The 20,787-nt window shown below is 40.0% G+C and overlaps 1 protein-coding gene across 1 annotated transcript in view; it reads right to left on the bottom strand.

Annotated features, from left to right (window-relative positions):
- Positions 1-553: 553 nt before the first annotated feature.
- TOX (thymocyte selection associated high mobility group box) overlaps positions 554-20,787 on the bottom strand; it is a 317,136-nt gene continuing 296,902 nt past the window's right edge. The window contains exons 7-9 of the mRNA XM_053559342.1: positions 9,610-9,996; positions 3,032-3,183; positions 554-2,682 (exon numbers count right to left, since the gene is read on the bottom strand). Coding sequence (XP_053415317.1) covers positions 2,646-2,682; positions 3,032-3,183; positions 9,610-9,996 — 576 coding nt within the window. The 3' untranslated portion in view covers positions 554-2,645. The remainder of the gene's footprint in view (positions 2,683-3,031; positions 3,184-9,609; positions 9,997-20,787) is intronic.

The raw sequence follows: 20,787 nt of genomic DNA on the forward strand, positions 1-20,787 counted from the left end.
AACTCCTGTTCTTGGTGCTTCACAGGTACCGTGCAGACTGCGGTGACCAGGCTGCGTCTGGCTTCCTGAAGATGGTAAACTTCTCAGGCAACAGCTACTAACCATACTAGAGCCTCAGGTTGGTGAGAGAGCATTCTCGAAAGTTTAAGGAAAGAACATCTGTGGCCACGGCAGCTGTGAATCTCTACTGTGCCTGATCACTTCTGCCGTAACACATCTTTGGAATTTCTCATCTGACTGGGCCTGTTCTTTGGGGACTAATCAGATAGACCAGATAGAATACGGTCACGCATAGTAAGAGTTTTTATTGACGATGTTATTTTCTTTTATTTACATTTGTTTTTACTGTATTTGGTATCAAATTTCCACACTCTCTACCCTGGTTGCAGCTGCTCCAGAAAAGCTGTAAACAACACAGCGCTGCACTTGCCTGTACGAACTGCCTGTCAACGTCAAAGCCGCTTGTTCTCATCCCAGTAATTACCTTCTCAGTTCAGACTGAATGCAAGTGAAAATTTTACTCTATCATAATATAATAAATAAAAGACATTAGTTAATTAGCAGTGCTGGTATATTTCTAAAATACTAAACAGGCAAACAATAAACTGGGAACTTAATCACATGAGTTCTTATACAGTTTCAAGACAGGAAAATTAGAGCTCTCAGCTACAGTCATTTTAATAATCACATCGGATCTGCATTATTTATTAGTTATTACATGCTCAAGTGAGTCAAGGTTGTACAATGCCTAAAATCATTCCCAAAGCAAGCATACCTTTTGTCTTTTTAATTCTGACTGGATTACACAATGAATATATTTGTATTTAGTTAAATTGCTAAATTTATTTCACATAGTCCATGAAAGACATATTCTCTTGATTTCCAACCAGACTAACTTTCTGGAGCAATCCTCCGTCAGGGAGTCATTTGCTAGCCCTTGCTGATGTAAAGCTATGCAAACCTTCCGCCAGATCCTTGGTACTTTTTATTTCTTTGTAAATCCCTAGTTCCCTAAATCCTGTTGGAAGACCCTGAAATTCTGGAAAGAGAAGTAGCTTGGAGAGGCACAAAAGATAGAAAGGATCTCAATTATTTTCTATCAGCAGCTTTCAAATCTGAATGGCCTGGCCTTTTTCTTGTGCTGCCTGGTTACTCACCTTTCATTTACTGATGTATTTTTGACAGTACACTCCCATTTACTTCTTTCCACCCTCATTCACATCTTAAATGTTTTCCAGATTTGGTGAAAAGCATGCAGCTTGAGGAATTGGGGCTGATTAGATTTTAATTATTTTTTTTGTGGGGGGGGGAAGCTTTCAGAATTGACTAGACCCACTGAGTAGCCAGAAACCACCTCTCTGAGACAGAGGACTCATGTGTTTGCGTGGTCTTAGACCTGGTGTGACTTTGGGGCAATTCCGTTATATCAGACAAAGAAAGAGAGTGCTTGCATATAATAGTTTTTTGTTTGCATCAACCAAAGAAATGCAGAAAGAAAGATTGGTGACTTTAATTTGCTGCTAAATGAAAAGCAGGTTTGGCTTTATTCATGTCACTGTAAAAACTAAATAATAAAGTATTCACACCAAGCGTGAATATTTTTTTTTTTTTTTGCCAGCAAAAGTTAAAACATCAAAGAAACCTCTTTCAAATACTAACAAATTTACTTACAAACACCTATATTTATTATTTCATAAATAGGCGCAACAGGTTCCATAAAAAAAGATTAAATACAGACACAGTATGAAGAAACGATGATACACAGCCATATGGAGAGGTTATAATTTAGCTGTTTCCAATCTGTTTCTGCATCTAATAAAATACCAGGTAAGCATTTGGCAGTTTCATACATAAAAGGACTTAAATGACATTTTACTAACCATTACACAAAAAGTGATACAAAAAAAGCAATTTTTTTCTGCAGTACAAAATAAATGCATTTGCGCTTCCCTTAACACTAGGTTTATTTACTTATTTATTTATTTTTGTCTGATTAATGAGACAAAGCCAATTTGTTTTTAAATTAAAATCATTGGGAATACTTTTTAATTTCAAATAGTTTGAAAATATAGAACTATTAGTTGTTTTAAAAATGAAGTAAAAATATGAATGTTTGCCAATTTTATCCCCTATTGTGAAATCAATAAACTGGAATGAGCCAGTTTCAAATTACAATTTTAGCTACAAAAACATTCACATTTTATACTCTAGGAGAGTGTAACATAGATGCTATTTACAAACTTGCTATGACTGCTACATCAAGCCATTTAAAAAGTCTTTAGTAGTTTCATATAAACACCCATTATGAAAACCAATGGAAAATCCAGGACTGTAATCCAGACAGCTACCGTCGCTAAGGCAGTTACTAGAGCGCAGCACTTCACAGCAAAAACCAACATAAAATCTGAATGGTCCAGATTTCCTTCAGGGAAGAAGAAAAACAATGTCCATAAAGGGTTAAAAAAATAAGAAAGAAGCATGACTATTTCTCCCAGAGTGGGTGACCCACAAGCTCAAATGGTCCTAAGTGCTTAGCAACTTGTATTTTTTTCTAATAAAATGGAGAACTGCCTTGACTGTACAAAGCAATCCGTGGTGAAAAGACTTCCCTGAATTCCTCAGTGGAAAGAAAGGTGTTCTGATTTTCAGGTAAGGTACAGTGCTTTGTCCCTCTGCACGCCCCTGTGTGAAGAGAAAACAAAGTTCTTTGTTACAAGATGGCCTGTGCCACAGGTGTCCCCTGGGGAGGTAGGGTTTGGAATTACTCATAACCCAAGGCATGGACACGTCCACTGGAAAAGTGAACATTTAGCCAACCTACATCTAAAGCGAATAGTAATATAAAGGTACTCGTGTTTGGAGGGGCTAGAAGACTGCTTGATCATTTCTGGAGCACTGTCTTCTGCCTTCATGAACCAGGAACCACCCCGGGTCACGTTTTTAAAGCAGGAAGACAGAAGCAACGCGACAGGGCGCGACATGCATGCTATGAGCTCAGCCCGCCACCAGGTGGCGACGGCCGGCCGCTTACCCACTACTGCAGTAGTCGTTATTCCAGTCCACCGGCTGAGGGGGAGGATTTCTGCACCCCGAACGCACATACTCCATTGCTTGGGTGACAACTTGTGCAGCTGTAGATGTAGGATTGATAATAGTCTGATAGTCGGGTTGAAGAGTAAATCCCTGCAAGGGAAGGCAAGTCCGCAAATAAGGATCAAAGTGCCTTTTTTAAGAAGAAAAGCACCTAAATATTTATTCATTCTTTGCAAGCACACTAGGCCTTTTGCTTCTGTCTCTGCAAAGGCAAGCCTATCAGGAGGGCCCAGAAAAACTTAAAGGTAGAACAGAATCGCCCACAACCCCATTCTTCCCTCTCCTTCATTTAACCATGTGTCAGAGAACCTTTAATTATACTCTTGAGCAGATAAATTGAATTGAGAAACGATTTGAAATATAGAGGTGCCAACTCAATCAAAACAAAGGGAGAAAAGGGCCTAAACCCCTCAAAGTTCATGTTTTCTATCAAACCGAAGGATACATTAATAGTTAATCCGCAGAATATGCAACAGAATCTTTTTTGAAGAATTCAGGCGGCAGGTGGCTGAGTGTTTTATTAGGCTACACCTATTCACACATTGTTCTCAAAACCCTTTTTCTTCATTCAATCACAAAGGGACCATCTGCTTCTTCTTTTATTTGTATTTCTCTCTCGGCTAAAAAATTTCAACCAAAGCTTTTTAACAGTTGTTGGACTAATACAGAGGAAAAGATTCAAAACGACTTGCCATTGGAAAACAGAGGGGGGAAAGGGAAAGACAAAACAAATATTTTTTAATTGAAAAATCTATTAACTAACAAACAATGATCGGACTTCGGGAAGATTCTTTTAATACACTAGCATAGTGAAGTGTTGACTTCTAATCCCAGCGAAGCTATTAAAAATTCAAGGACAGAATCTCTGAAGTATATAGCTATATCTGGTAAACAAAAAGCATTAGACACTGAAATTTATTTTTAGCTTCTCTGGTGAATTCAAGAGCAGCATAAGCAAGCTCTGCTGGAAGTGACCAAAAAAGCAACTTAATTAATCTCGTGGTTGTCTCTGTAGCAGAGTCCAGACAAGGTTTGTAATCACTAAGTTTTCAAAAATGAACCATTCTCTATTCACTTGCAGAGAGATTTGGAAGGTGTAGGACTGTTGAATTTTTACTTTTTAAAAAGACTCAGTAGGATGATTACAGGATTGATTTTTGAGGACATTTCCTTGGATTTTTATCCTATTTGGGTGATCCTTGTGTAATGGTCAAAGACACCTATTATCCAATGTTCTTAATTCTCAATATTGGGTTTAAGATATTATTTTCTATTCAAATGATAAAGACTTCCAGCCAATGTCCCTACCAACTCCCAATTTCTGAAAGACAGGGAAGAAATCATGAAAAAATGGGACAATTCAGCCAGACGGGTTATTTGAACTCACCCAGACTACAAGAAATAAACTGTTTACTAAATGAACAAGTGGGAAAGAAGTTTATCTACGTAGACACCACCTGCAGCTCAAACCATAAACATCTTCTAAAATGAGAAGGTCACAGTGAGAGATGGAGCTGGCTGTTTGGGTCTCTGGTTCTTTCCAGGCTGAATTCCTCTTTTCTCCAGACTGCTCCAGGTCTCTAACCTGTAGGGACCCTCACTGGCTTCAGTGAAATGTTTTCATGGGGCTTAGTGTCCAGCCTCCTCAGTTTCCTTCCCTGGTGAGTGTGATGCTGGGCAAAGAGCCAAGAGGAAGCTCTGCTTGGGGAAACAGCCTTGGGATAAGGGTGTTTCAAGTGCTGACGGACCTAACCCATAGTAGTGGCTCAATAAATCATATTTTTCAGTAAGTAAAGTTTAGTACAGATGGTTCGATTTTGAAAAGGCACGGGAATATATGAATGTGTAAATGCCAGGGCTTTTTAAATGTAAAGTTCTCCACATTGGATTTTTACACAATTGACAAAATATAACCTAAAAGTAAACAGGTATCAAAAAAAGCGTGGTTGAAATATCTTGACTTAGTTAAAGGTTTGGAAACATGGAAAAGCAAAACAAAACACAAACATAAGCAAATGAAAAACCCAGCCTCCACTCACAAAACCCCACCTCCCTTGCAACCCCCTTCCCCGTGAAAACAAACAAAAGAAACCACCATTTTTTTTTTCTCTTCCCCATCCAATGAAAATAGTTCCTCAGGTGGGTTAGAGAATCATTAGAAAACATTATGTTTTAAGTGACTAATAGTGTAAGATGACATGGGTGACTTCAGTTTATAAAACCAAAATTATGTGTTGTGTACAAAGTTCAAAGCTTTAAAATTCAGCGAACTTCCATGTCTAAATTTGAGAAGATCATTAATATCAAAAGAGCCAAGGACCAAGAAAAATACAAGCAAACCACGAAATAATATTATTTAACATTATTTTACTTTCTTTTGATTTAGAAAATGAAATACTCTTCTGAACACTCCATAAAGAGATGCTGAGGTCAAACTTGGAGCTAAGTACGCATTTCTCATTGATGTAAATATGGAACAACAATGATGATGTAAATTTTCTGAAAAATGTTTGCTTAGCAGACTAATTAAACAAGACTGAATATTTTGCATTTTAATGCTCAGGAGAAAAATCACCAACTGTTTTGTAGCATGCCTGGAATTTTAAATTTCATTTTCTGGTGTCAGATTGAAATAAAAATAGGAAACATGATAAAGATTAATTTGATGTCAGAAGGGACATTTGCTCTTTAATTAGATTTCTGTAGCCCTAGCAGTTTTCTTGTGCCACCATAGCAAGTCCGAAAAAGCCTGCAGCACATTCAAACAGTGATCCTCATATCCACACTTTACCGGGAACTAATTTCATTTCCTGCCTGTCTGGAGAGGTATTTTCAACAGGCATCAATGTTTTTGTCTTCACGACTGATTTATTCATCAATCTCAATGTGATTTTTTTAAACCTTTAAATTACACCCAAATCCTAAAGCAGCTGTTTATTACACAAGGAAATTGAAAATCTGTCCGTGTGATATCATACAAAGATTTTTTTCTTAAGGTTATAAAGGAAGTTGACAGATATTAATGATTTTTTTCTCTTGACCTCATTCGACAATATAGTGAGCAGAAAAAATGGAAGAAAACTGGACAAAAAAAAAAAAAAAAGAACTAGGTCCACGGGTTCAGTATAAAATATTATGCTAGAAAAAAAATGAAACCATTTTTCCCGGTAGACTACACATTCACTTTTGTAGGATACATTCATTTTCAACAGGGTGATAAAATAGTGAAGGTAATGCTGAAATATGAGACATTATTTTTAAAATTCAGTAGCTGTTAACTTTCCTTTCTCCTTTTTTTTTATTTTTTATTTTTGGTGTTTGAATATGTGAACGCGGCCCCCTTGGGAGACAGCAAACATCTTTAGGGTAAAGGTGGTTTGGATGATGAATTGGACAGGTCAACTTTTATCCACAACTTGGGTTTGCTGCTACAGGCTACCGACTAACTGATGACTTGGCCCTGGGCCCTGACAGTCTGTTGTGACTGCAGTAAATGAAGTGACATCAAGGACTGATGGATTCCCTTTCTGATCCAGATTTTAGGATTATTGACTTAAGGGGGCTGCCATTTCCCTTGACCTGCCATATCCTACTCCTATGACAGTGAACTTGCCCCACCTCAGTCTCTACCCACCTGCTCCCCACTGGCTTCCCCCCCCCCTCCCCTGGACAAGCCCAGCGTCCTTTTTCCTCACTGCTGGTCTTTGTCCCTCCATGCCCTTTTCACTCCAATGTCTAACCAGTTCCTTCTCTCATCCTTATACCCTCTCTCTTTTTTTTTTTTTTAGTGGATTTTATTTTATTTATTTATTTTGCAGTGTTTTTTTTGGCCGGAGCTGGGTTTGAACCCTCCACGTCCGGCATATGGGGCCAGCGCCTTACTCCTTTGAGCCACAGGCATTGCCCTTATCCCCTCTCTTATGGAGACTTTTGTGCCAGCCCTGGAGAGGGCCCCTTCCCATCCATCGCAACTGTAGGCTCTGCCCTTCCCCATGCACTCTGCAGTCCATCTTCCAGCTCGATTGCTTCTCATGGGGGCATTGTGATTTGTTCATCTGATTACCACCCTCACCTCTACCCCTCAACTCCAAGGTGGTGAAGGTCTCATTACTTTTCTTATTTATCTCTCAGTTTCCAGACTCTAGACAGTGTGGCACATGTTAGAGGTTTAATTAATGTTTTTCAAATCAATTAAAATTTTCAAAACTTCCAAGGAATTGAGATTCTACAACCAAATCCATAATTTCTTCTAACAGTTACACACTTTGGCTCCTCACGTGCTTATCACTCAACAATTATGTTAATTACTTAGCATGGGCAAGGCCTTGTTTAAAGTGATTTTAGTCAAAGTCATCTCTATAGCAATCTACTCATGCCATTTTGTCTTCTGTTAGTATGTAAATGGAAATCAGGCCCTACATTCTCAGTAAGAACACGTTTTGACATAAACTAATACAACTGACATAAAGACAGATGAAAAACTTGTCCAATATAATCTGTTCTATTTTTTCCTATTTAGTTAAGACTCTCCATGGAGAGAAAATCTCTTGAATTTTTACATGTGGCATTGTGTAAGTCTGAAATATCTGAAAACTATTCAGGATCATAGCCAGCTCATCCAAGGTGTTAGTGTTAGAATAAACAGAAACAGGAACCATCTTTGAGTGGATCTATTAGGAAAAAAATCTCCCCTCTGAAGGGAGCCCTAGCTCTCAGCTTGGTAAGGGGACTGAACTTTTGGCATTCTTTCCTCCAGGAAAGCACAGCTCCCAACTACAGCTCTGTGAGCAGAACATGGGTCCTTAGCTGGGTAGCACCTTTAAGTCAGGGTCAACCCGCCCAACCCAAGGCAGTATCCCTCAAACTATTCATCTTCATGCAAACACTAGTGGTACATTAAAGCACCAAGAATACTCCTTTTATCACGAATGATGTCCGATGAGAAGAGTGGATATCTGACCCTGAATCTGACTTGGTCATATGTCTTTGTAGACAAGGTAGGGTGGTGGCTGTCCCTGCAGACTTCTTCCCCAGTGAATCCACACTTGGTCTCTTGAATTCAGGTGAGAAAGTTGTCACAGCTCTATCAATATCCTTGGGTTATGAAGGATTTTGATCATGAAGCCTTATGATCATGAAGGCTTCAGTAAGGAAATGAATCCCTCTGCTGTCCATAATAATGGCACTTTAAAACTGACCAGGATTTAAAGATCCTCCAAATTCTTAGGAGAAACAGATATTCCAATGTGAAGTGGTCTATAGTCAAACATGATTGAAAGGGAAGAGGCCACAAGCCTAGCATTTAAAAAGCCAGCCTTTGATTTCTGAAGACCTGGGTTTGAATTCTAGCTCTGACCTTAGGAGTATATTACTGATCTCTGTGAAGCCTCAGTTCCCTCGTCTGTAAAATGAAGATAATGCTGGCACCTACACTGTACATTTTCTGAGAATCAATGATGAAGCAATGTATTAAAGCATTGGGTTTGTTATTTTCAGCTCTCAGAAATCCTGTCTACAATAATCATAATGAATTTGGGACCACATATATTTGATTTCTCTTTCTGGTTCCTCACCCCACCCCCCTTCCCACAGTCCAACGACAGAATCGGATTCCACAGAGAGGTAGATATCAGTTCTGTGGGAAGGCAATGTTTGCCTTATTTACTTACAGCTCTGAGAACAACAGAGTAATTGGATTATAAAAGTGATAACTGCATTTACTATCATTTGTAAATCTTACCTTAACTTCCTAGAACAAGTTTTTAGGATTTTCAAGAGTTAAGCTTAAGTTCAATTTCATTTATATTGTTTTTCTCCTGATTTTCAGATTTTAAAATCACACCAAAACCCAAAAGGAAAACTTGATTTCAAAAGAAAAGTTAAGCTCAGCTTGCACACAAATGGTTTCAATAATCAGGGAGCAGGCAGGGAGGCTTCCAAACCTCCTGTGTTTTCCAATTTATGCAGAAGCCAGATCTCCTTTTTAAAATAAAATTCTGGTTAAAATGTTCAGTTCTGAGGACTTTCAGTGTTCACCAAGTTTGGTATTGAACCTGATTTGACTGGGCAGCCTTGATTGGACTCAACATGTATACCAGTCAAGACTTTCTCATTTCCAAACAGTATTTTTTTAAAAAAAATTGTAGAATTCTCTATTCCACAGAGATCTTTGGCAGCACTCGGCATCTTAAAATAACAAATGTACTTTACTCAAGAAACAGAAAACAAGAAGGGTGATTAGAAATGTGAAACAAAATGGCCATGATGAAGAAGAGACTAGTGATTATGGAAAGCAGCAGCCATCCGTCATGGTGATGGTGTCACGCTGCACAAACTCAGCCCCCAAGTCTCATTTCGCAGAGAGCTGATACGCGTCGAGCATCTTCAGCTCTCTCTGCCTACGCTTGCGTGGAAGACTAGAAAACACATACCCCCATCTTTGCTGAACCGACAGGCTCCCCCACCCCAGCCCTTCAGAGGTGGGCGCGAACCCTCGGCCCAGAGCCAGGCACTTACTTGCTGCATGGTGGGAGAGTGTAAGGCAGCCTGGACCTGCATGGGGAGCTGGTTCCCGAGGGGCTGCTGCATGGCCAGAGGTTGGTGCTGCTGCAGGTTGAGATGCTGGTGAAGAGGCGGGCTGATCTGGAGAGGGGGAGGAGGGGACACGGCCATGTTCGCTATGGACACAGTCACTGGCATTTGGTTATTCGGCTTGGGGGCGATGTTCCTGGGGAGGCTGGGGTGCATGGCAGTGAGGTGAGGATTCACTCCTGGCTGTTGATGGTAGTGAGAGCTTAGGTACAGAGCCGAGTGGGCCTGGCTGGGTCCGGGGAACACGGACGGTTTTGAACTGATCAGTTGAGGAGGCTGAGATGTCTTCACGTCAACAGGTTCACTGTAGCTCTGTTGAGGGAACAAACAAGGGCAGAGATGAGAGCCTGACACATACATTCTGTCAGTTTACTCACAGACTTTCACTTGAGTCCACACCCAGCACTGTTCTTTTTTTTTTTGAGACAGAGTCTCACTATGTTGCTCTGGGTAGAGTGCCGTGACATCACAGCTCACAGCAACCTCCAATTCTTGGGCTTAAAAGATTCTCTTGCCTCAGCCTCCCCCAAGTAACTGGGACTAAAGGCGCCCAGCTATTTTTTGGTTGTAGTTGTCATTGTTGTATGGCAGGCTCAGGCTGGGTTCAAACTCGCCAGCTCTGGTGTATGTGGCTGGTACCCTAGCTGCTGAGCTACAGGCACCGAGCCCCAGTACTGTTCTTTTGTTTGTTTGTTTTCAGAGACGGGGGTCTCCCTCTGTTGCCCAAGCTGGAGTGTAGTGACACAATCATAGCACACTGTAACCTCATACTCCTGGGAGCCACCCTCCCCCCTCAGCCTCCCAAGTGGCTGGGACTACAGGTGTGTGCCCCTATGCTGAGCTAATTTATTTTTATTTTTTATTTCTAGAAACAAGAGTCTCATTATGTTGCCCAGGCTGGTCTCCAACTACTGGCCTGAAATGAGCCTTCTGCACTCATAGTGCTGGTGATACTGGGTTCCCCCATTCAAGGCTGGACAGAGGACCCCTTCCTAGGCCTGGGCAGTTTCATGGGGTGGGGGGAGGCGCCCTAACCTTTTGCCCAGAGCTGGAGGGACAGCCCGTTCATTCATTTCTCAATAACATTCATTAACATTGAAAAAGTGTTTCCTCTACCAAGTCCTGGCCAAATGTAATTCTCAAGACCTTACAGCCCTAGACAAAGGATCCACGTGGAGTCTTCCCACTTGGGTCTTTCCCTCTGCCAGAAGCTCTGGTGCTTTTTAGTCCTGTCCAGAACCTCTGGTGCTTTTTACTCTTTCTGTCCAATAAATCCCATCTTATGACTGATCTGGAGTCTGTGAGTTCATTATTTAAAGACCCAAGACCAAGGACCTACTGAAGAAAGAAATTCCAGTAACACTGGTATTATAGGCGTGAAACATCACGCCCAGCGGCCGTTACTGTGCTTGACTCTGTTATCTAAAAATTCCTCCTCCGTTATTTCTAACTTGACTTATACAAGAATGAGCTTTTTCCATCTCTTTTATGAACTCTAAATCAGTCTACAGTGATACCTTGTTCCTTTGCTTAAATGATCTTAGTGACTTTTCTCATCTAAACCAAGATAAAAGCTGGGGGTGGGGCGGGACAGAGGCTGCGGACGCCGTGATGGGGAACACATGTGTCCACTCACTTGGAAAGTTAACTCAGCTGTGTTCTTCTGAAGATTGCTCACGTTTAGCATTTTTAAAAATTTTTTCCTTTTTATATTCTCAAAGAGCCTAAGCCTAGATATTTTCACAAAGAAAATAAAGCTGGTTGATAGAAATAGAGGCAGAGGAATTCTGAAATACCATTCTGTAGTCATATAAAATATATTAATATAGTCATCAAAGTAACCACAGAACTCACCTTGAGTTTTTAAAATGAAGTTGGTGATGAATTATCCGCCATCATGAAATGGATAAAAATAATCTCTCTTAGAGATGTTTGAGTGCATCATGAATTAATATAATTTTGTCCTAATTTTTTCCACACTTTCATATGGCCGTTTCCTAACAATCTTTTAATTGACTTAAAAACTAGACACTTTCAGTGGAAATTGAGAAGGGTCAAGAATTAACCCTGAGGCACTTCCTCTTGAGCAGGAATCTACATCCGACTTTCGTTAAGAGGAAGAGATTGATGTGACAAACAGTGGGAAGTGGAACCAAGTTTAGAAAAAAGAAAAATGCTACCATGGCCTTCTGGAGGAAAAAGGTCACGTTGTCAAGATGAGGTCTGGAGCATACACAGATGCTTTGACACTGTGACCCCGACGTCATGCTGTTCAATGCTCAAGTCACAGGGAGTTTCCTGCTTCTCTTCAGGAGAGGAGGGCTGCACTGTGGGGGCTCCCTGCGTCTTCTGCTCTGGCACCCAGGGGCACTTAAGGGACCGGGTCGGTTGCACGAAATCATACCAGGCACCTTCCTTATTAAAGTTATCCTGCAATACTGCTAACAACAACACGACTAATGTGTCCCCACTAATGTAGGAAATTTTAACAAAAACCACAAGAAAGCTGATCTGCACCTTTGAGGACCCCCCCGAGGGCCCAGGCTGCCATGGGAGGATGATTCTCTTCACATTCTGTCCTTATAGAAAGGACAAATTTGGCATCTATGGAACACGCCACGCTCTGGAGATCTGGGGTCCTGGGAGACTCTGAGTGCTGCCTACAGACTATATCATAAGGCACACCCCAAGAATCTAAGCCTCTCTACATGGTGCCCTCCTTAAGACGTTTTCCTCCTGTGTCAGCGCTGACGCAGCCTTCTAAATGGGCATCGGTATTCAGACACCGCATCTTACGTAGCATCATTAAAAGTATCAAAAGTTGCTCACAAAAAATTTTAAGGGGAGGCTTTATACCCAAGAAGGTTTATTAAATACAGTTCTCCAGAAGTGCTTTCAGTGAAAAAAAAAAAAAGACAAAAAAGCTAGTTTAAGAAAAACTAATTTTAAGTTTTAAAAAAACAAAACAAAAAAACTATTTTTTTTTGGCTTTCATTTTACAAGTCCTTTTGTCAAGGTGCAAAATAGTTAACAATTCAAGGAAAAGGTCACCCGGGTTACCTCAGGATGTGTAAACAGTGATCATTTCTGTATGAGAATAACACATATTGCAAATGATATCCCTTGAAATTATTCCATAGATGCCAGGAAGACAACATGATAAGCCTGGGAGTTTAAGAACATGGAAAAGTATTTCCATTGTGTTTGAATTCTCTCTTTTTTAAGCCTACTGCAGAAAGGCTAGATTCATATTTAGTCACAGACGATGTCAACTTAATACTGGACAGAACTGTAGCAATAGAAATTTATACATGTTGGTGCATCCTTATTTTTTTCCTTATAGTTATTGTTTTTAATTTAAAAAGAATAAAAGTCGCTTACATTACCCATATGGTCAAAACTTTGAATATATGTGGTTGCAAAAATGTTTTTGCTTTTTATTTCTGTGTGTTATGACTAATGAGGTGATTATTAGACTTAGAAACAAACATTTCAAATTCAAAATAAACAATGAATCCAATTCTCCTGAATTCTACTTTTTATTTTCATTTTTTTTTTGAGATAGAGTGTCATTACGTCACCCTTGGTAGAGTGCCGTGACATCACAGCAACCTCAAACTCTTGGGCTCAAGTGATTCTCTTGCCTCAGCCTCCCAAGTAGCTGGGACTACTGGCGCCCGTCACAACACATAGCTATTTTTTGGTTGTAGCTGTCATTCTTGTTTGGCAGGCCCAGGCTGGGTTTGAACCTGCCAACTTCGGTGTATGTGGCTGGCGCTGTAGCCACTGTGCTACAGGCACCAAGCCTGAATTCTACTTTTTACATAATAGCACGTGGTCCACTATACAGATAGAAAATAGACCCAGAGACAGCAGTAGAGACATACAGATTTATAGAGATCAATAGATAGCAACTTAATTGGAGATACTTTATTGCCAACCTTGTAGCGCTTTCCTTTCTCGTGGATAACTAAGCCCAAAACATTACCTTTGTCCAGCTATTTGTTATTTATCTCCTCTATACCAAAGCATGCAAAGACCAGTCTCCCTAAACCTATTTTGAAAGTTGTAGTAGCTTTCAATCATACCAGGACGATTGGCAAATTTAATAGATTTTCAAATAGAATGATTCAGACAACACTTGAAACATAATTTTTAATGAAGAGGGAGAAAGAATGTTAGGAAGTTGCATTTTTTTTTTTTACCTTTACTTTCTAAATGGTTGACTGTGACTAGCTAAGTAATCTGCCTAGGCGCACACTTCTGGCAGGGACACTTATGGCAGGTACTCCAATGAATTCTCTCCCTAAATTCTCTTTTCACAAAGATGTCCTAAATCCTGAAAGAGGGTATCATTTTTATGAAAGGAACTTGAATTTCCATAGCCCCTGCATCTAGCACAGTGCAAAGTACCCAGAGAACACTGGAATGAGTCTTCCTAAGCACCACTCCCTGCAATCACTGTTGTCCCTGCTGCGATCCTTCACAAGACACATCATTCCTCCTCCAAAGGTGTGAGGAAAGATCGGAAGGCTCAGAAAATCCACAGACTATCACATTGACCTTCCTCACTCCCTGCTCTCAGCATGGACCACACACTTTTCAAAGTGCTTAGAAATCATGGCCTTCATTCTGCCCTCAGGGTGGGTGCAGTGCCCTTCCTGGCTGATGGCTCTAGGAAGGAGGGGAGATGGTCTGAGCAAGGGAACTGGCTCTGTTCCACCTGTCCTTTGAGAATTTGGATCTTTATGTAAAGGTCCACACATTTAGATGAGGGAAAACCTACTTCTAACTTCACTTCTGATTAATTATTAATCAGACTAATATAATAGACATCTATTTATTACAGAGCTATTTTATTGTTCTGGAAGACAGGCAGAATATGTTCGTTTTCAATAGCAAGCTGCCACAAGTTCATAATCTGATTAAATGGAAATATGAAGAAATCATAAATTAATACACTCTCACCATCATTTTCTTCCAACTTGTGAAAGAAAGGCTACAATTTTGCTAGTTATACTGCATGTGAAGATCTCTAGGCCTACCATTCAGAAAGTAGAACTATTTTCTTATACATACTAAATAATTCACTTTTGTTTCTGCTTTCAAAAACATCAACTGCTTTTATTTAGAGTGTCTTGTGTTGGTCACCGACAAATGTGTTTCTACCTGTGTATATACAACTGAAAATCAACCTTGGATCTGACATGTTCAGGGTAGGATGTGGTTTTTTTTTTTTTTCCTGCAGTTTTTTTTTTTTTTTGGCCAGGGCCGGCTTTGAACCCACCACCTCTGGTATATGGGGCCAGCACCCTACTCCTTGAGCCACAGGCCCCGCCTGAGGAAAGTGCTCTTGCTGTTAGTTTCCGAGTTTGTTCTCTTTCCTATTTGCTTTCAGACCACAGCTTCTGAGAGATGTTTTCTACAGGCACAAAAGGACAGTTCTGGCCACAGAGACCTTTTGGGTCTTATCTGTAGAGACTTCTGACATATGCAAAATGTTCAAAGGCTATAACTCTATAAGCCTTAAGATACTTCTTATTAACCAAGCTGTTGATTATCCAAGAAACCTACAATCCCATTTACTTTATACAATGAAGATAATACTGCACAGTGTATTAATTCCCCCATTGTGGGATGGTATGTGCTATAAAAATGAAAGATTGACAAAGCAATTGTTATTTAAAATAGCAAAGTATAAACACAAGACATAAAACACAGTGAAAGCAACAATATAGGAGTTGGTGAACCAGATCAAATTAATAGTCCGTCTAATTTGATTCTTGTTTTCAGCACTGACCGATACTCAATGCACTGGAAATTAAACAAAATTTATGCACCTACTCAATTGTGTATTGTTACTTCTGGAAGAAACATTCTTTGTGGTCCGTGCAGGTGATTAACTTATACCCCGAAGCATGAGATTTTATTATCTTTAAATCACAATCTGGGTTTACAGAGCTGCAAATTTTATGTTAACAGTCATAAAATGATCCATCCCATTTGCAAATTCAGTCTCAGTATTTGACTCAATACCTCTCGTGGCATAAATTCTATTTAGTTTACCTAATCCTGTAAAAAGAAGTCACTTATTGGTTTTGAATGCACTCTCTTTTAATTGAATTGAGCATTGTGTTTACTATTGATGAGGGCAAGATAGAACCTGCTTAATTTGATCCAGTATCATCCTATTTTTTTTCATTGTCCTATCTATATAAGTTTTCACACATAATGCACTCAAGGTAAAAACAAAATCTCTTATTATAGGTGACCTTAAAGCCAGGGAGCTGATCACTTTAAACAAACTAACCTACAGCCATCTCCTTCCACGCCAGCACTTCTAGAAAGCTGTACAATTATTTCCTTAGTGCTGCTTTTACTTGGGATATTTGGGAAATTCCCTACTGGAATTCTCTTCAGAGTCAGTGGGACCCTGTTTTACATATCCTCAGACAACTCTTTGTCTTTTGATGGTGTATTTGAATTTTTGGAAACAGCCAATCGACATCTGAAGCCAAGTATGTGGGTTCTATCTGGGTGATGTTAGGGGAAAAGAATGAGGTGTGAGAACAATATGTCAAGATCGATTTTCTGATGCGGCTCATAAACTTTTCCTGAAGGCAGTTCTAAAAAAGGAGTTTCAAAAATTTTTTGAACTCTGGGAGCAATAATAAAATAAGTTTGTAGCCTCCCAAGGTAACTACTTTGAATGCAACACTCATTTTGGGAATATAAATCCTGGTCTATGTGGTAATATGAAGCTAGTTTCACTGCTTTAAAAGTTATACATTGTTTTCAGCATAATAATTTAGATCTGTGTCTAGGAATTCCTGAGTCTATGGAAAAACCATATTTCCTTGAGCTTTATTTAATAGCTCAACCCCATCTGACCTTTAATAATGTGTAAAACTGCTTAAGCCAGGAAGTCCTTGCCTTCATAACAACATATATTCTTGGCCCTCTTTGCAGGGTTCATAAAGACCATTTCAATTAAGAAATCTATAGATGAACACACTTTTGTTTATATCTAGATCATTTCTTCTTTTTATAAAAGAAGGTTGCTGCGAAGCAACATTTTGCTTATTTTTATCGTCACTTAAAAATTTTCTTTATAGTGAAGTAACTTTGCAGGCAAATTGAAAATACGACCCTGCTAAATTTTCAGGGATACCCAAATCTATACCTACTCCTTTGCACACTGGCAATAATACTAAAAGTCAAGTTCATAATAATAATTGCTTATATTTATTAAGTGCTCCCTGTGTTTCAGATCATAAATTATGCAGTTTATTTTAAAAATATTTTTAATTTTTAAGATTTTATTTTGTTGTAGTAAGAGCACGCACCATGAGATCTACCGTCTGCACAACATTTTGAATGTAAATACAGTGGGGCCAACTCCAGGCCCAGTGTTGGACAGTAGACGGCGAGAGCTGATTCGTCTTGCTGCACTAAAACTTCATGTCTGTTGATCCGCGACTCCCCATTCTCCCTGCTCTGACCCTGTGCGACCACCACTCTTGGATTCACAGTGTTTAACTCCTTTAGATATTTCTCCAAGTAGAATCAGGAGTGCTTGTCTTTCTGCGACTGACTTACTTCACTTAGCATAACATCCTTACGTGAACCATGTAATTTGTATAGATTTTCTTATTTTATCCTCGTGGAAACCCTATGATGTAGCTCCTATTATCTTCTCTGTTTAACACTTGCATAATTTGGAACTTGGAGTATCTAAGTAACTGCCTGGAGACAGGCAGAGAGCAAGTGGGACCCCCATCCACCCATCCCCGTGACTGCGGACTTTTCAGCCATTTGAGACTCCCAGTCTCACAGTGGTGGCATTTTCAGAGGTCCCCGGACAGGCTTCCCTTGATTCCATATGAACCCACAGAGGTCGAAAATACTTCAGAGACCTTCTCCAATCCTTCCTGACAACTTTCGCTTGGGCATTTAAATTTCTCTATGGACATAAATTGTTCAGTCCAACAAGTCAAGAGTTTAGAAATGTTCCCCATTCCGATCAAACTCTTCTAGTTTGAAGCAGCATTGACTTTCTTGTTTTATAATCAGAGAAAATGGACCATGAATAATCACTATACTATGTCTAATGACACTGTGGGCCTGAACATTTCCAAGTCTTTGCTTTCTGGGTTGAATAATATCATGTCTTCTTTTCTCTGCTACCTTTTTAGACCTTTCAGCTGCTTTTGTGACTTTTTCTAACTTTCTTCTGAATGAAAGAGCCTAAAATTGAATAAAGCATTTTGGGTCTGACTGGTGCTGTTTGCCAAACTCTGCTCTCCTGCTGACATGTCCTGCAATTGGGTGTGCTCGGACCTTGAAGAGTGGCCGTGCGCGGCCGTTCTGTCACTGGCTCCACGCGACCGGGCGAAGCATCCATCCGCGGGAAGAGCAGTGTTTTCCTCACTTTCTACAGACCCAGATTTCTCTGGAGGTCTCTGGGTGGCATCTAGTGGTGAGGGTAGCTGACAGTGGGCACACTTTCTGGACCTCAATCTCATTTAAGCCAGGACAGCTGTACCCTTACCTGTTTAATGTGTGAGCATTGGCATGAAATTTAAGTGGAAATAAGAAGAATTTCCAGTTCAGGTCGGGCATGGTGGCTCACGCCTGTAATCCCAGCACTTGGGAGGCTGAGGTAGGTGGATTGCCTGAGCTCACAGGTTTGAGACCAGCCTGAGGAAGAGCAAGACCCTGTCTCTAAAAATTGCCAGGCATTGTGGCGGGTGCCTGCAGTCCCAGCTACTCAGGAAGCTGAGGCAAGAGGATCTCTCAAAACCAAGAACTTGAGGTTGCTGTGAGCTAAGATGTCACGGCACTCTATTGAGGGTTACCAAGTGAGACTCTGTATATATAAAAAAAAAAAGTCCCAGTTCAAAAGATAAAAAAGAATAAGAGAGTAAAAGAGTTTGAGTTCTGCCTCTGCTCCTAGCGGCCCCTCTTCACTGCGGGCAAAGCCAATAAATCTCTCTGCCTGGAGACTGTCTAGGAAATAGGGCCCAATCCTATTGTACAGGGTAGTTGTGGGATGAGCAGGAAGACAGGCAGAAGTCCCAGCACAGAGAAGCTTCTCCACGGCAGGATCCCGTTTCTATTTGTGTTATTATAGGGAAAAAATAATCCAGGGCCCTGCTGAGAATGTGCCAGCATTGTCATTGTGAAGTACAAAGGTTAGAATATTCATTTACTAGGACAGAGCTTTTTTGTTTTTTGTAGATTTCAACCTGATTCAAGCCTGGAGTTCTTAATTAACATGTTGAATTAGATGACTGACAGTCCATGGAAACTAAAGAAGAAGTCGCTGAAAGGGGAGGAGGAGCAGTGTTAATCCTGTGACTCAGGTTCATAGGCCGAGTCGGTGGTCACTGGCTGTTTCCATTTTTGATTATGTTCTGAAGGAAACAGCTGATTTTCAGAGTACCGTTTTGATCCTTTTGAGCATCATGAAACATTGTGCTTGGATCTGTGTATTCATCTTTTCTCTTAGCAGTCAGCTCTGGGCCTGCCCTGGATTGTGGAGCGTGGCCTAGTGAGAAGTGGCAGGCTATGGTATGGTCACAGATTAGCAATTCAAGGGGATGCTTTTCCACCCTGAGTCTTTGCACTTGCTGTGGGGCTGCTGGATGGAGTGCTCCTCTGGCTCTCTGGGTCTACAAGCTGCTGTCCTCCTCAGATCCCCAGCTCCAATGTCATCTCTTCCAAAATGTCTTTGCAGACCACATTAGCAGATCCCTTGTCTTACTTCCTTCATATGCCTGAATTTGCAAGGGTATCGGTCATTTACATGTTTTCACTATTGGTTCTCTTGGCTAAAGAGACAGTTCTTCAAGTTTAGGGGTGGGGATGGCATGCTCTGAGCTTGCCACAGGCACAGAGCACACACCCTGAAAAACTGGGAATGAAGACACGAGTGGGTGAGGAGGAAAGACCCGGAGCTTGGCGTGGCACGGGGTAGTTCCTTGGAATTGTAACTACGGATTATGTCCTGTAGCATTTTCTGTTTGCTCCTTTAGCTCTTTCAGAATAGGGAAATAATTTATAATATAGTAAAAAATTGTAATGTAGAAAAAATATATATTTAAATGTGAATGGTTATTATTTGCCTTGTTGTAATTAAAATGGAAAAGAATGAGATTTTTATATATGTTGCCATATGCTATGGGAAAATAGGCTGGGAAATTTTCTGCAGGTGCCTTGAAAGTGATGTAGCAAATATCCACTCACACACAACACCAGAAGGTCATTTTTTCTAACCTGGAGTGGGTGTTTGTAACTTTCCTTCCATTTGTATACACACAATAGATAGTTGTACGTAAATAGATATTCAACAGCTCCAGCAAAATTCCTACTGCCAAAGAGAAGAAAAATGTCAGAGTAAGCTGTAAAAAAAGTGCTTGGTTTTTTAAATGTAGAAACGGCAATTCACAGCATTTATACAAATTGCCGTATACTGTGGGTTGGAACTCTGAATAGTGAAAAAAAAAAGTTGCAGCTAAGAGCAAATCTGAGGACACTTGTTTGGAAAGTGAAGGCTTAGTCAGTATTATAGCATTCTGGCAATCAGCATATCATTAGCTAGTCTGCTTTGTATTAAGGTTGAGACTTCATGTATTGGTTTTCTTTTATGTAAAATGCTTTGATTAAAACTCTATATACAATGTTCAAAAAGGATTTATCTTGGATGAAATAAGGACAACTCACTTTTTAAAAGTCTCCCTTATATTTCTGGTGTAATCTGTGACAATTTTTATCAATACGATTAATCCGATGGCTGGATGGATCTACCATGTTGTACTTTTTTCTTTTGTTATAATTTGACACGCTGTGAATTCTATACATATATGGAAACCTAAGATGGTTTAGCAGAACATATAAATAACTTCAAAATGAGTTAAATAAATTAGAAAGTGAGATTCACAGCGAGATACAAAAGAGCTAGAAATTTTAAGGTAAATCCTATATGGTAAGTTTTCCTACAATGTCGTCCATTAGAAGAGGAACATAAAGTTGCATTAGACAAATGGGGTACTGGAAGGTCTTATGCATTTGTTCTTTGAGCTCTTTTTTTTCCGTATCAGT

The sequence above is a fragment of the Nycticebus coucang genome, chromosome 13 (genome assembly GCF_027406575.1).
Source record: "Nycticebus coucang isolate mNycCou1 chromosome 13, mNycCou1.pri, whole genome shotgun sequence".
Taxonomy (NCBI): domain Eukaryota; kingdom Metazoa; phylum Chordata; class Mammalia; order Primates; family Lorisidae; genus Nycticebus; species Nycticebus coucang.